Source organism: Sinocyclocheilus anshuiensis, unplaced genomic scaffold (assembly GCF_001515605.1).
Source record: "Sinocyclocheilus anshuiensis isolate Anshui unplaced genomic scaffold, SAMN03320099.WGS_v1.1 scaffold2276, whole genome shotgun sequence".
Lineage (NCBI taxonomy): Eukaryota > Metazoa > Chordata > Actinopteri > Cypriniformes > Cyprinidae > Sinocyclocheilus > Sinocyclocheilus anshuiensis.
The window spans coordinates 60,649-76,303 of NW_015542580.1; the positions used below are offsets into that span (position 1 = coordinate 60,649).

General features: G+C 41.9%; 1 protein-coding gene across 1 annotated transcript in view; it reads right to left on the reverse strand.

Moving 5' to 3' along the window:
* Nucleotides 1–15,655, reverse strand: part of afg2a (AFG2 AAA ATPase homolog A) — a 55,845-nt gene that overhangs the window by 30,934 nt on the left and 9,256 nt on the right. The window contains exons 10-14 of the mRNA XM_016494090.1: nucleotides 12,574–12,728; nucleotides 12,203–12,412; nucleotides 8,836–8,889; nucleotides 7,829–7,908; nucleotides 1–121 (exon numbers count right to left, since the gene is read on the reverse strand). Of these exons, the coding sequence (XP_016349576.1) occupies nucleotides 1–121; nucleotides 7,829–7,908; nucleotides 8,836–8,889; nucleotides 12,203–12,412; nucleotides 12,574–12,728 (620 nt within the window). The remainder of the gene's footprint in view (nucleotides 122–7,828; nucleotides 7,909–8,835; nucleotides 8,890–12,202; nucleotides 12,413–12,573; nucleotides 12,729–15,655) is intronic.

Here is a 15,655-nt window from a genome sequence, read left to right on the forward strand (position 1 = left end):
AATCATATCAGGTCGGTTGGTTGCAGCAAGAACCGTGACGTCTTTTAGCTGTTCGATTCCATCCATCTCTGTCAGCAGCTGAGCTAACACTCGATCAGCGACGCCTCCCGCGTGACCAGAACTGAACGACACAAACCCTTCAATCAGCACATTAGAAACCCAAGACAGGCACAGATACTGTCCCTAGCAAAAGTTGCTACGGCATGTTGCTAGGGTGTTTTGGATGGTTGCTAAGGCGTTGATATGTAGCTGCTAGAGTGTTGCTGAGCAGTTGCTATGGTGTTCTGGATGGTTGCTATGGTGTTAACAGACAGTTCCTAACAGGGCTCTGAACCACTTCAAGGAGCGAAAAGTACTTTAGTATTTTAATTTTGCAATCAACCAATCACGAATTCAAATAGTACGGCCTATGCAAATGTAATGCTGACGCATACAACGAATGAAACGCTCGCGCTCAGCTGTCAAGTCATCACACACAACATATGTTTGATAACTTGAAATCGCAGCCTGGTAATTATCAAAATAAAATACAGATAAAGAAACATATAAAAAGTTACACTGCTCAATTTAAATAGTCCGTACTACAATCTGTGCCATTAAGCGTTATGTGAAGGATGATGATTTACGTCGATAATGCGAGTGAAGTACAAAGCCTATAGTTTACATAATAAATAATAGGTTAGCATCCAGATACATCGCGAATATGGAAAAATTAAGATTCGTGCCGAGTGAGAGAGGTAGGCTTCAGTTTCGCTTTAAATTATTTCGCTTTGGCTTGTTTATATAGCCTAATACTGTTAACTTTAGAGGATTTGTTGTGGAGAGAAGGGAACTAAATTAGCCTAGCTGTGTTTATAATGTTTGCAAACATTTTGCTTTATTTACCGGTATTTTAGCCTACTTTATTTCTGAATGTAATAATAAAATGCGACGTATAGTCTACGCGACTTATCTTTTTTCCTCTCAAAACACAATTTTATACAATCAGCGAATTTTTTTTAACCATGCAGCAAACATTTTTAAATATCTTGAAAAAATTCTTTAATGCGTTGACAATTTTTCCTTTCGTTTAATACATTTGGCCAAAATCTTGTTATAAACGATGATGCTGTATTGGCTATGACAATGCATGATACCAGTCTTTAAAGATATTTTTTTGGAGTAAAGAAAACATTGTACTTATTATTATTGGGAAAAAAAAAAGTAAAAAATAAATAACGTTATTAACCGGTACTTTGTCTACTCACACCGGTTTCGGAACAGTAATAATACAGAAGGAACGCATGAACAGAAACGTTAAAATACTGATTCTGCTCGGAGTGAACCGATTGAAATTTTATTTTTCGTTTTAAGCCCTGGTTCCTAATGTGTTCTGGGGTGGTTGCTAGGGTGTTGCTAGGCAGCTGCTGGTGTGTTTGGATTCTGCAGTAGCTCTGTTGGGTTTTGCTGAATAAGGTTTCAGATTAACTGATTCTGTAGACAGATCAATGTGTGTGTGTGTGTGTGTGTGTGTGTGTGTGTGTGTGCGTGTGTGATAAATGGCTTGTTTATATAGCCTAATACTGTTAACTTTAGAGGATTTGTTGTGGAGAGAAGGGAACTAAATTAGCCTAGCTGTGTTTATAATGTTTGCAAACATTTTGCTTTATTTACCGGTATTTTAGCCTACTTTATTTCTGAATGTAATAATAAAATGCGACGTATAGTCTACGCGACTTATCTTTTTTCCTCTCAAAACACAATTTTATACAATCAGCGAATTTTTTTTAACCATGCAGCAAACATTTTTAAATATCTTGAAAAAATTCTTTAATGCGTTGACAATTTTTCCTTTCGTTTAATACATTTGGCCAAAATCTTGTTATAAACGATGATGCTGTATTGGCTATGACAATGCATGATACCAGTCTTTAAAGATATTTTTTTGGAGTAAAGAAAACATTGTACTTATTATTATTGGGAAAAAAAAAAGTAAAAAATAAATAACGTTATTAACCGGTACTTTGTCTACTCACACCGGTTTCGGAACAGTAATAATACAGAAGGAACGCATGAACAGAAACATTAAAATACTGATTCTGCTCGGAGTGAACCGATTGAAATTTTATTTTTCGTTTTAAGCCCTGGTTCCTAATGTGTTCTGGGGTGGTTGCTAGGGTGTTGCTAGGCAGCTGCTGGTGTGTTTGGATTCTGCAGTAGCTCTGTTGGGTTTTGCTGAATAAGGTTTCAGATTAACTGATTCTGTAGACAGATCAATGTGTGTGTGTGTGTGTGTGTGTGTGTGTTCGTGATTGATTAAAGGTAAACACATTCATCAGTAAATCAATGTGTCATTCAGAACTCAATCCAGTAAATTAATTTGTGACTCAGCAGAACAAACCAGCTTTAGATTCACACTTAAGTGTGTGTGTGTGTGTGTGTGTGTGATTCTTGTCAGAAGCTTGATACACTAGGCACTTTATTAATTAAACAAGCAAAGAGCCAAACAAATAAAAACATATTTTACAACTCAGTGTTTCATATTTACACAGACAGCCGTGCTGGAGCTCAAACACTAGACATCAGCACATTCAGCAGTGTTAAGAAAGGTTGAGAATCCCGTCACATCAGCTGCGGCTTGATACAGACAATGAGTCTCATTTACTAACGCTGCATATTACACATTCATTAAACTTTTTACCATATATTTAAAACAACAACTGCCTAGTAACTACACAGTAACACCCTAGCAACCACATAGCAACACCCTAGCAGCTGCCCAGCAACCACAAATCAACACACTGGCAACCACATAGCAACACCCTAGCAACTGCCTGGCAACCACACATCAACACACTGGCAACCACATAGCAACACCCTAGCAACTGCCTGGCAACCACACATCAACACACTGGCAACCACATAGCAACACCCTAGCAACTGCCTGGCAACCACACATCAACACACTGGCAACCACATAGCAACACCCTAGCAACTGCCTGGCAACCACACATCAACACACTGGCAACCACATAGCAACACCCTAGCAACTGCCTGGCAACCACACATCAACACACTGGCAACCACATAGCAACACCCTAGCAACTGCCTGGCAACCACACATCAACACACTGGCAACCACATAGCAACACCCTAGCAACTGCCTGGCAACCACACATCAACACACTGGCAACCACATAGCAACACCCTAGCAACTGCCTGGCAACCACACATCAACACACTGGCAACCACATAGCAACACCCTAGCAACTGCCTGGCAACCACACATCAACACACTGGCAACCACATAGCAACACCCTAGCAACTGCCTGGCAACCACACATCAACACACTGGCAACCACATAGCAACACCCTAGCAACTGCCTGGCAACCACACATCAACACACTGGCAACCACATAGCAACACCCTAGCAACTGCCTGGCAACCACACATCAACACACTGGCAACCACATAGCAACACCCTAGCAACTGCCTGGCAACCACACATCAACACACTGGCAACCACATAGCAACACCCTAGCAACTGCCTGGCAACCACACATCAACACACTGGCAACCACATAGCAACACCCTAGCAACTGCCTGGCAACCACACATCAACACACTGGCAACCACATAGCAACACCCTAGCAACTGCCTGGCAACCACACATCAACACACTGGCAACCACATAGCAACACCCTAGCAACTGCCTGGCAACCACACATCAACACACTGGCAACCACATAGCAACACCCTAGCAACTGCCTGGCAACCACACATCAACACACTGGCAACCACATAGCAACACCCTAGCAACTGCCTGGCAACCACACATCAACACACTGGCAACCACATAGCAACACCCTAGCAACTGCCTGGCAACCACACATCAACACACTGGCAACCACATAGCAACACCCTAGCAACTGCCTGGCAACCACACATCAACACACTGGCAACCACATAGCAACACCCTAGCAACTGCCTGGCAACCACACATCAACACACTGGCAACCACATAGCAACACCCTAGCAACTGCCTGGCAACCACACATCAACACACTGGCAACCACATAGCAACACCCTAGCAACTGCCTGGCAACCACACATCAACACACTGGCAACCACATAGCAACACCCTAGCAACTGCCTGGCAACCACACATCAACACACTGGCAACCACATAGCAACACCCTAGCAACTGCCTGGCAACCACACATCAACACACTGGCAACCACATAGCAACACCCTAGCAACTGCCTGGCAACCACACATCAACACACTGGCAACCACATAGCAACACCCTAGCAACTGCCTGGCAACCACACATCAACACACTGGCAACCACATAGCAACACCCTAGCAACTGCCTGGCAACCACACATCAACACACTGGCAACCACATAGCAACACCCTAGCAACTGCCTGGCAACCACACATCAACACACTGGCAACCACATAGCAACACCCTAGCAACTGCCTGGCAACCACACATCAACACACTGGCAACCACATAGCAACACCCTAGCAACTGCCTGGCAACCACACATCAACACACTGGCAACCACATAGCAACACCCTAGCAACTGCCTGGCAACCACACATCAACACACTGGCAACCACATAGCAACACCCTAGCAACTGCCTGGCAACCACACATCAACACACTGGCAACCACATAGCAACACCCTAGCAACTGCCTGGCAACCACACATCAACACACTGGCAACCACATAGCAACACCCTAGCAACTGCCTGGCAACCACACATCAACACACTGGCAACCACATAGCAACACCCTAGCAACTGCCTGGCAACCACACATCAACACACTGGCAACCACATAGCAACACCCTAGCAACTGCCTGGCAACCACACATCAACACACTGGCAACCACATAGCAACACCCTAGCAACTGCCTGGCAACCACACATCAACACACTGGCAACCACATAGCAACACCCTAGCAACTGCCTGGCAACCACACATCAACACACTGGCAACCACATAGCAACACCCTAGCAACTGCCTGGCAACCACACATCAACACACTGGCAACCACATAGCAACACCCTAGCAACTGCCTGGCAACCACACATCAACACACTGGCAACCACATAGCAACACCCTAGCAACTGCCTGGCAACCACACATCAACACACTGGCAACCACATAGCAACACCCTAGCAACTGCCTGGCAACCACACATCAACACACTGGCAACCACATAGCAACACCCTAGCAACTGCCTGGCAACCACACATCAACACACTGGCAACCACATAGCAACACCCTAGCAACTGCCTGGCAACCACACATCAACACACTGGCAACCACATAGCAACACCCTAGCAACTGCCTGGCAACCACACATCAACACACTGGCAACCACATAGCAACACCCTAGCAACTGCCTGGCAACCACACATCAACACACTGGCAACCACATAGCAACACCCTAGCAACTGCCTGGCAACCACACATCAACACACTGGCAACCACATAGCAACACCCTAGCAACTGCCTGGCAACCACACATCAACACACTGGCAACCACATAGCAACACCCTAGCAACTGCCTGGCAACCACACATCAACACACTGGCAACCACATAGCAAAAGGTGTCCTTTTATTATTTCTCCAACAAAATGCTGCACATTTCTTTGTGAAATTGAAATATGTCAAATAATAAAACGAACTTGAAATTGTTAAACAAATCCCAAATCAAATAATTAAATATTACAAATAAAATAGATATCTTCATATAAACAAACTAAGGCTTTGGCTGTGCTTTTTCCATTTAAAATCAGAGGCAATCACTGCATTTTAATCATGATCCATCGCATTGTCTGAAACACGGCTCTCTGTGCTTGCTTTGAATGAGTACGTGCAGCTCCGAATGCACGTGAATGGTTTAAAACACTTGAATGTTTAAATCGGCAAGACTTAGAAACACGTGCAAACAATCAACTATGATCCGTTTTACCCCTACAAGCTAGTGAACAATGTAAATCAAGGAAGGAATTGTATATCACTGTTCAAGACGAGCAGGGCGGTGATACATTTTGGTAGCCCGAATGGAAAACACAATAGCCCCAGGACGTCGGGCTAGCGATTTTGCGAGCCCTGAATACCCTAGCAACTGCCTAGCAACCACACAACAACACACTGGCAACCACATAGCAACTGCCCAGCAACCACACAGCAACACACTGGCAACCACATAGCAAAACCCTAGAAACTGCCTAGCAAGCACACAGCAACACACTGGAAACCACATAGCAACACCCAAGCAACCACACAACAACACACTGGCAACCACATAGCAACTGCCCAGCAACACACTGGCAGCCACACAGCAACACCCTAGCAACTGCCTAGAAACCGCACAACAACACACTGGCAACCACACAGCAACACCCTAGCAACTGCCTAGAAACACACTGCAACCACATAGCAACACCGTAGAAACTGCCTAGCAACCACATAGCAACACATTGGCAACCACATAGCAACACCCTAGCAACTGCCTAGCAACCACACAACAACACACTGGCAACCACATAGCAACACCCTAGCAACTGCCTAGCAACCACACAGCAACACAATGGCAACCACATAGCAAAACCCTAGCAACTGCCTAGCAACCACACAGCAACACAATGGCAACCACATAGCAAAACCCTAGCAACTGCCTAGCAACCACACAGCAACACACTGGCAACCACATAGCAACACCCTAGCAACTGCCTAGCAACCACACAACAACACACTGGAAGCCACATAGCAACACCCTAGCAACTGCCTAGCAACCACACAACAACACACTGGCAACCACATAGCAACACCCTAGCAACTGACTAGCAACCACACAACAACACACTGGCAACCACACAGCAACACACTGGCAGCCACATAGCAACACCCTAGCAACTGCCCAGCAACCATACTGGCAACCACATAGCAACACCCTAGCAACTGCCCAGCAACACACTGGCAACCACATAGCAACACCCTAGAAACTGCCTAGCAACACATTGGCAACCACATAGCAACACCCTAGCAACCACACAACAAGAGGGAAGTCTTGGCCTAATGGTTAGAGAGTCGGACTCGTAACCCAAAGGTTGCGAGTTCGAGTCTCAGGTCATTTTCAATACACTGGCAACCACATAGCAACTGCCCAGCAACCACATAACAACACCCTAGCAACCACACAGCAACCCACTGGCAACCACATAGCAACACCCTAGCACCTGCCCAGCAACCACACAACACCACACTGGCAACCACATAGCAACACCCTAGCAACTGCCCAGCAACCACACAACACCACACTGGCAACCACATAGCAACACACTAGCAAATGCCTAAAAACCAAACAGATTAATTTTTTTACTGAAATTTAGTCTACAATTAAACATATTTCATCATCCACGTAGTGAATGAGACTCAGTGATCTGTGGTTTATCTGGTTGTTTGACTGCAGTTTGCTACATTGATTTCTGGTTTACAACATGGTTTCCTACTGTATTTTAGTGTGTGATTCCTAGAACAGGAAGTACAGCAGAATTCTCCATCTGTTTTCATGGAAACAAAGACACGCTTGTGTCTCTAAAGCGCAGATGTTCCTCTGTGTGTGTGTGTGTGTGTGTGTGTGTTTAGAGCATTAACGGTCTCCTATATGTCAAAACGACACACATTTAACACTAATGAACTCATTCTGATCATATGATCAGATAATAATGTGGTTGATGTGTGTTGTTTATGTATCATATCGTGTCATTTGGTTGACAGTATGACAGTGCTTTAGTAATAAACTCATGCATGATTTTGTCGTTACCTTCCTCGTGCCGCTGCTAAAGCGTCGATCTCGTCAAAGAAAACGATAGACGGAGCAACTGTCCTGGCCTTCCGGAAAACCTACACACACACACACACACACACACACACACACATTCTATGAAAGGTTCAGAAACACAGAAAATGAGTGCGCTCTCCCTTTAATGGGTTATTTTACTCGTATGACTTTTTCAAACAAATTGAGTTGGTTTCTCACACAAAGCATCATATGACTTTGGAAAATTAATTTCCACTTTTCACTTGTCTTACAGTGAGACACTTACAATGGAAGAGTAATCCGTAAACGCCAAAATACTCACTGTTTCAATAGTACAGCAACAAGATATAAACAATAATGCATTTTAACATGACTTTAGTGGAAAAAAATTATTTACTAACGATTTCTGTGTAAAGTTTTATGCAGTTTTACTTCACTGTAACACTGTCTAAAACTAATGTAAAAATTGATTTAAACAGCTTTAACACTCAAAAAACAAACTAAACAAAAAACAGAAGAATAGCACAGAAGAATGAAAGCAATGTTATAAAATTATAAGCTTCATATTTCTGATTTTAAATCCTCACAAGTTTAAGTGTCTAACCATAACCTGCATTTTAAACCTTAAAACAACTGTAAAAATTATGATTTAAACAGCTTTACAGTCAAAATTAAACATAACCTTTGAAAGAAGAGTTAATTTAATTTATAAAATTATAAGCTTCACATTTCTGATTTTAAATCCTACAAAGGTGTAAAAGTAACCTGCATTTTTTGCATGTTTTACATTTTTGCAATTTAATTTAATTTATTTTATTTTATTTATTTTGTATTTTTTAAGAAAAAAGACTAGTGGAAGTTATTTTCTGAGGAAATCGACATGAGCTGAACTTGTACTGGAGCTGGAAAAAACATCCTCATTGTAAAGGAAAAGAGCAACAAGTATAATTCATAAAACTTTCTTCTTTTGAGTTTCATGGAAGAAAGAAAGTCATACAGATGTCTCTCACCTCTCGAAGCGCTCGCTCTGATTCACCCACGTATTTACTCAGTAACTCTGGACCCTGTCGAGACACAATCAGCATCATCAATACCTCACCAATCAATTATCAATGCATTACAGACCTATAACACATTCACAAAAACATGAAACTGAGCTGAGCGTCTAAAGTGCATGTAACGTATGGGACAGGACACACTCATCTGTGTTTGCATACTTGAGTCGAGTAAGTATGTTTCTGGCCTAAACAGCAGCAGATAAGCAGCGAGCGAGAAAGATCTGAGCGTGTGAGAATAAACGGCTCATTAAACATCAGCAGCACTGAGAGATTAATGAGACGATAACCTGGACAGGAACCGGAGACAAATAACAACTAACCGGCACAAAGACTGAAGAGCAGAGCCTGATAAATACTCTCTCTGAAGTCAAGCTCACTTCCTCTCGTCCTACAATGCATTTCAACACCTCCTGACACACACACACTCGTGCTCTGGGTTTTCTCTCTCGGAGGGTGTGTTTTCCATAACTTGCTTTGGAGAGATTGAAATCGGCTCTGCTACAGAAATGCGAGCGTCTCAGACTAAACATCCTCCTGCGAGGGAATTCACTCCCAAACACGTCTGATCTGATCAAGATGACACACGTTCACACATACAGATCTTTTTGAAGATGCTGATTTCATTTTCCAGCAGGATTTGGCACCTGCCCACACTGCCAAAAGCACCAAAGGTTGGTTAAATAACCATGGTGTTGGTGTGCTTGACTGGCCAGCAAACTCACCAGACCTGAACCCCATAGAGAATCTATGGGGTATTGTCAAGAGGAAAATGAGAAACAAGAGACCAAAAAATGCAGATGAGCTGAAGGCCACTGTCAAAGAAACCTGGGCTTCCATACCACCTCAGCAGTGCCACAAACTGATCACCTCCATGCCACGCCGAATTGAGGCAGTAATTAATGCATGCAATTCTGAGTTTATATCTCGCAATTCTGAGTTTATATCAGGCTATTCTGAGTTTATATCGCGCAATTCTGAGTTTATATCGCGCAACTCTGAGTTTATATGCATGCAATTCTGAGTTTATATCTCGCAATTCTGAGTTTATATCAGGCTATTCTGAGTTTATATCGCGCAATTCTGAGTTTATATCGCGCAACTCTGAGTTTATATGCATGCAATTCTGAGTTTATATCTCGCAATTCTGAGTTTATATCAGGCTATTCTGAGTTTATATCGCGCAATTCTGAGTTTATATCACGCAACTCTGAGTTTATATCGCGCAACTCTGAGTTTATATGCACGCAACTCTGAGTTTATATCGCGCAACTCTGAGTTTATATGCACGCAACTCTGAGTTTATATCGCGCAACTCTGAGTTTATATGCACGCAACTCTGAGTTTATATCGCGCAACTCTGAGTTTATATGCACGCAACTCTGAGTTTATATCGCGCAACTCTGAGTTTATATGCACGCACTTCTGAGTTTATATCGCGCAACTCTGAGTTTATATCGCGCAACTCTGAGTTTATATCGCGCAACTCTGAGTTTATATCGCGCAACTCTGAGTTTATATCGCGCAACTCTGAGTTTATATCGCGCAACTCTGAGTTTATATCGCGCAACTCTGAGTTTATATCGCGCAACTCTGAGTTTATATCGCGCAACTCTGAGTTTATATCGCGCAACTCTGAGTTTATATCGCGCAACTCTGAGTTTATATCGCGCAACTCTGAGTTTATATCGCGCAACTCTGAGTTTATATCGCGCAACTCTGAGTTTATATCGCGCAACTCTGAGTTTATATCGCGCAACTCTGAGTTTATATCGCGCAACTCTGAGTTTATATCGCGCAACTCTGAGTTTATATCGCGCAACTCTGAGTTTATATCGCGCAACTCTGAGTTTATATCGCGCAACTCTGAGTTTATATCGCGCAACTCTGAGTTTATATCGCGCAACTCTGAGTTTATATCGCGCAACTCTGAGTTTATATCGCGCAACTCTGAGTTTATATCGCGCAACTCTGAGTTTATATCGCGCAACTCTGAGTTTATATCGCGCAACTCTGAGTTTATATCGCGCAACTCTGAGTTTATATCGCGCAACTCTGAGTTTATATCGCGCAACTCTGAGTTTATATCGCGCAACTCTGAGTTTATATCGCGCAACTCTGAGTTTATATCGCGCAACTCTGAGTTTATATCGCGCAACTCTGAGTTTATATCGCGCAACTCTGAGTTTATATCGCGCAACTCTGAGTTTATATCGCGCAACTCTGAGTTTATATCACGCAACTCTGAGTTTGTATCGCACAACTTAGCTGAAATATCACGCAATTCTGAGTTTATATCACGCAATTCTGAGTTTATATCACGCAACTCTGAGTTTATATCACGCAATTCTGAGTTTATATCGCCCAATTCTGAGTTAATATAGCGCAATTCTCTCTTTTAATTTCTGCCATGAAATAAAAAATAATTGCAACTTTTTATCTCACAATTCTAACTCTTTTTTATTCTTGTTTTCTTCTTCTCAGAATTATGTTATTATATAATAGTTTTAAATTGCCAGAATTTGATAGCTGAGACTTTAATTCTTATCAAAGTTAGAAAGCACAAAGCTTATAGCGATTATTGGATGGCAGGTGCTACAAATAATGTTTAGTGAAGCTTTGTTACTTATCTGACCATCATCAGTTTGTAGCAGTGAATGACGAGGTATCATATCGATCACAAGTACAGTATGGAGTACCACAAGGCTAAGTACTAGGACCGTTGCTTTTCATACTTTACATGTTACCCGGCCTTGGGAGATATCATCAAGAAACATGGTGTTAGCTTTCACTGTTATGCTGATGATACTCAGCTCTATATTTCTTCGTGGCCTGATGAAACATAACAATTTGCAAAACTAACGGAATGCATAGTTGATAAACATAGTTGCAAAAGATAGTGCACAGACACTATTGGAAGAGAGCTGAAATGGATGATGATATCACTGAATCATCAATGAACTGACTTTAGCTGAAATATGACTCTGTTATTGTCTTCTTGCATTATTGCAAGAATTATATCTATTTTCCTGTTATAGACTCTGTAAAGCTGCTTTGACACAACCAGTATTGTATAAAGCGCTATACAAATAAAGGTGACTTGACTTTGTTCGCATATCCACTAAATATATAGACTAAAACAAGAATCGGTATTGGTTCATCAAAATTAAGATAGATTTAAAATGGTGTATATAAAACACATAGTTTTTATATTCTTAATTTTCTTATTTTTCATGCTTTTTTGTTGCATTATTAATTTTTTCATTGTCTTGTTGATTGTTCACACACGTTCACACCTCATTCTCACACAACTGATATGTACCTTGATGGACAGAAAGTTGAGCTGGCTCTCATTGGCTAGCGCTTTAGCGATCATGGTTTTGGAGCATCCCGGCGGTCCGTACAGCAGGACACCTTTAGGTGGCGTTATACCCAACCTGCTGAAGGCCTCGGGGTGCCGCAGGGGCCATTCGACCGCCTGCTTCAGCGCCAGCTTCACCTCCTCCATCCCACCGATGTCACTCCACCGAACCTACAAACACACACACAGAGCTGTTTGTGAGACGGTTTGATTCATTTGCATTACAGGATCTAAAGCTTGAGCTGTGATTGGCCCATCCATCTGTCAACCTGAATGTTGATAGGTCAGTCTGATAACCACAGCATGTGAAAGTCTTCAGATGAACACTGTACCTTTGGCACGTCGATGGCCACCTCTCTCATCGCGCTGGGTTTGACCTCTGTCATGGCCAGTCTCAGGTCAGAGGTCATGACCTTTACACTGTTCATCACCTGGACATCAGAGAGAACAGGCTTGGATCCTAAAACCCTCCTCAGCGCGTGAAGACCTGCAGAAACACACAACATGAACAGACCATCACAGATCAACACTGACAACATTCAGAAACGTTTAGATATTAATGGTCAAAAAATTCGGAATAATTAAGATTTGCAATGTTTTCGAAGGAAGTCTCTTCTGTTCACCAAGACTATGTTTATTTGATTAAAAATACAGAAAAATACAGTAAAAATTTATTAAATATTATATTATTATTATTATTACAATTTAAAATAGCTGTTTTATGTGAATATCTGTTAAACTGTAATTTATTCCTGTGTATTTTCAGCATCATTACTCCAGTCTTCAGTGTCACATGATCTTCAGAAATCATTCTAATATGCTGATTTGCTGCTCAACAAACATTTCTGATTATTATCAATGTTGAAAAGAGTTTTTGATGCTTAAAGACTTTTATTCATCAGGGACGCATTAAATTGATCAAAAGTGACAGTAAAGACATTTATAATGCTACAAAAGATTTCAATTTCAAATAAATGCTGTTCTTTTGATCTTTCTAGTGTATTTCTCTAGTTTCATCTATTTGGGCTGGTTGGACTCTAAATGCAGAAAAGCACAGCATTAACAGACAAAAACAGCTGAATTTATGGTGTAAATAGATCTGACTGGATAACTGAGAGCTAAAAATTAGTAAATTATGACGGAATCGTTGTAACACAAGCACCAGCTCTCTCTCTCTCTCACACACACACACACACACACACACTCACACACTCACACACTCTCACACTCTCACACTCTCACACTCTCACACTCTCACACTCTCACACACACACGACGGATAATAAGACACAGCTGAAGCGGCTTCTTCTGCTGAATCCAGCGAGAGTCGCGGGTTTAATCTCTGTTTGAGTTGGTTTATTTGAGAGCAAACATCCCGCAGGCTTTCTTCCGCTCCGACACAGAGTAAACATCCGCCGCGCTGATCGCATGTGAATCAAGCCTGACCTGCTGCTCTCTCTGGACCTCAGACGAGGACGAACAGGACTCACAAACACCAGCCAAGGACAGAAACCAAAGTGGAACAGAGAGGAGCATAAGAGTCCAAGAGCCTCTGCTTCCAATTAAAAACAGATTACCTGGAATTCCAGCTTAAATAATCATGAACACTGGGTCAGAAAACAGACAATCAGAGATTACGGTTTTTAAAGTTGTAAATATGGATATTTTTCTTACAGAAACGCATCGATTCGCTTCAGGAGGCCTTTATTAACCCACAGGAGCCGTGTGGGACACTTTTCATGATGGATAGACGCAGTTTTTTGGGCTTCAAAATCTCAGCACCCATTCACTGCCATTATAAAGCTTGGAAGAACCAGGATATTTTTTAATATAACTCCGATTTTATTCGTCTGAAAGAAGAAAGTCATATACACCTAGGATGGCGTAAATCATGGGGTAATTTTAATCTTTGGGTGAACTATCCCTTTAACTGTTCTTTCTATTCATCAAGGAGAAAATTAAGTCCTGTACTACATTTATTCTGACTAATATGTAAGCATTACATTGCATATGTAAAAAGGCTTCTGAATGCTTTTTTCGTGAATTGTGCTTGTGATGATATTTAAATTTGAAGGCAGAAAACAGACGAAACATGAAATCATTAAAAGATGATTGAAGAAAGAAAGGAAGAAGAGAAGAACAGCAGAGAAACTGAGCAAAGCAGGGATGTTTCAGATCTTTCTCGTTCCTGTATTAACACACACAGCTGCGGTAAAGAAACAATACCAGCGCTTACATAAAATAAGACCGAAAGAACAAACTCCAGCGGGAAACAAGGACACACACGCGTGTCACAAAAGCTTCCGGGTTTATAAACAGGACACACATATAAACCCGGCATGGAGTTTGTGTCCGAATCTCGTCTGGCTGTAAAAGGAAAGAGCGAACAGAGAAACACTTTATAAGGAAGAAACCGTGATTCATGCACACTACAGCTATTTATTCTCCTTTAGGGTCGTTCAGTTGATTTATACCAGCTGCTTCTCTTCTGCCTTTACTTCATGAAAGATAAAGCCAGACAAACACATCTCAGATAGTCACACAATCTCAACATAAACAAACTCCAGTAAAAATCACCTTCCCTGCATGACTGAAGCGTCTGTTGTCATCCCAGATGAAGAGGAGTTTGTTTCTTCATCAGATTTGGAGAAATGTAGCAGTGCATCAGTGTCTCAGCAAGGGATGCTCTGCAGTGAATGGGTGCCGTCAGAATGAGAGTCCAAACAGCTGATAAAAACATCACAATAATCCACAAGTAATCCACAGCACTCCAGTCCATCAGTTAACATCTGGAGAAGACAAAAGCTGAAACAAATCCATCATCAAGATGTTTTTAAGTAAAATACGAGTCCATAATCCATAATAATACTTCCTCCAGTGAAAAAGTGTTCTGGTCTGAATCAGGAGAGAAATCTGCACAGATCAAGCAGCGTTTAAACAGCTCTAAACAAATATGTGGCTGGATTTTGATGTGAGAGACAACAGGAGATGCACTTTTTCACTGGAGGAAGAGTTATTATGGATTATAGACTCAATGTATTTGAATTAAAAGCGTCTTAATGCTGGATTTGTTGCAGCTTTTATCTTCTCCAGATGTTAACTGATGGACTGGAGTGCTGTGGATTACTTGTGGATTATTGTGATGTTTTTATCAGGACATATTTCAGTGGTGCAAGTAATTCACTGCAGAGCATCCATTGCTGAGACACTGATGCAATAGATACATGCTTAAAGTATTTTTGTGAATCTGGCTCCTGGAGTGGAGGATGCAGTAGATTTGCGTTTCAGTGTGTTTTTCTGCAGCAGGTCATCCAGAGGAAACTGTGCATTATTGATTATTCAGAGAATGAGGGAGATTTGAGGTCCGAGCACACACTCTCACACACACTCACACACACTCACACACACACACAC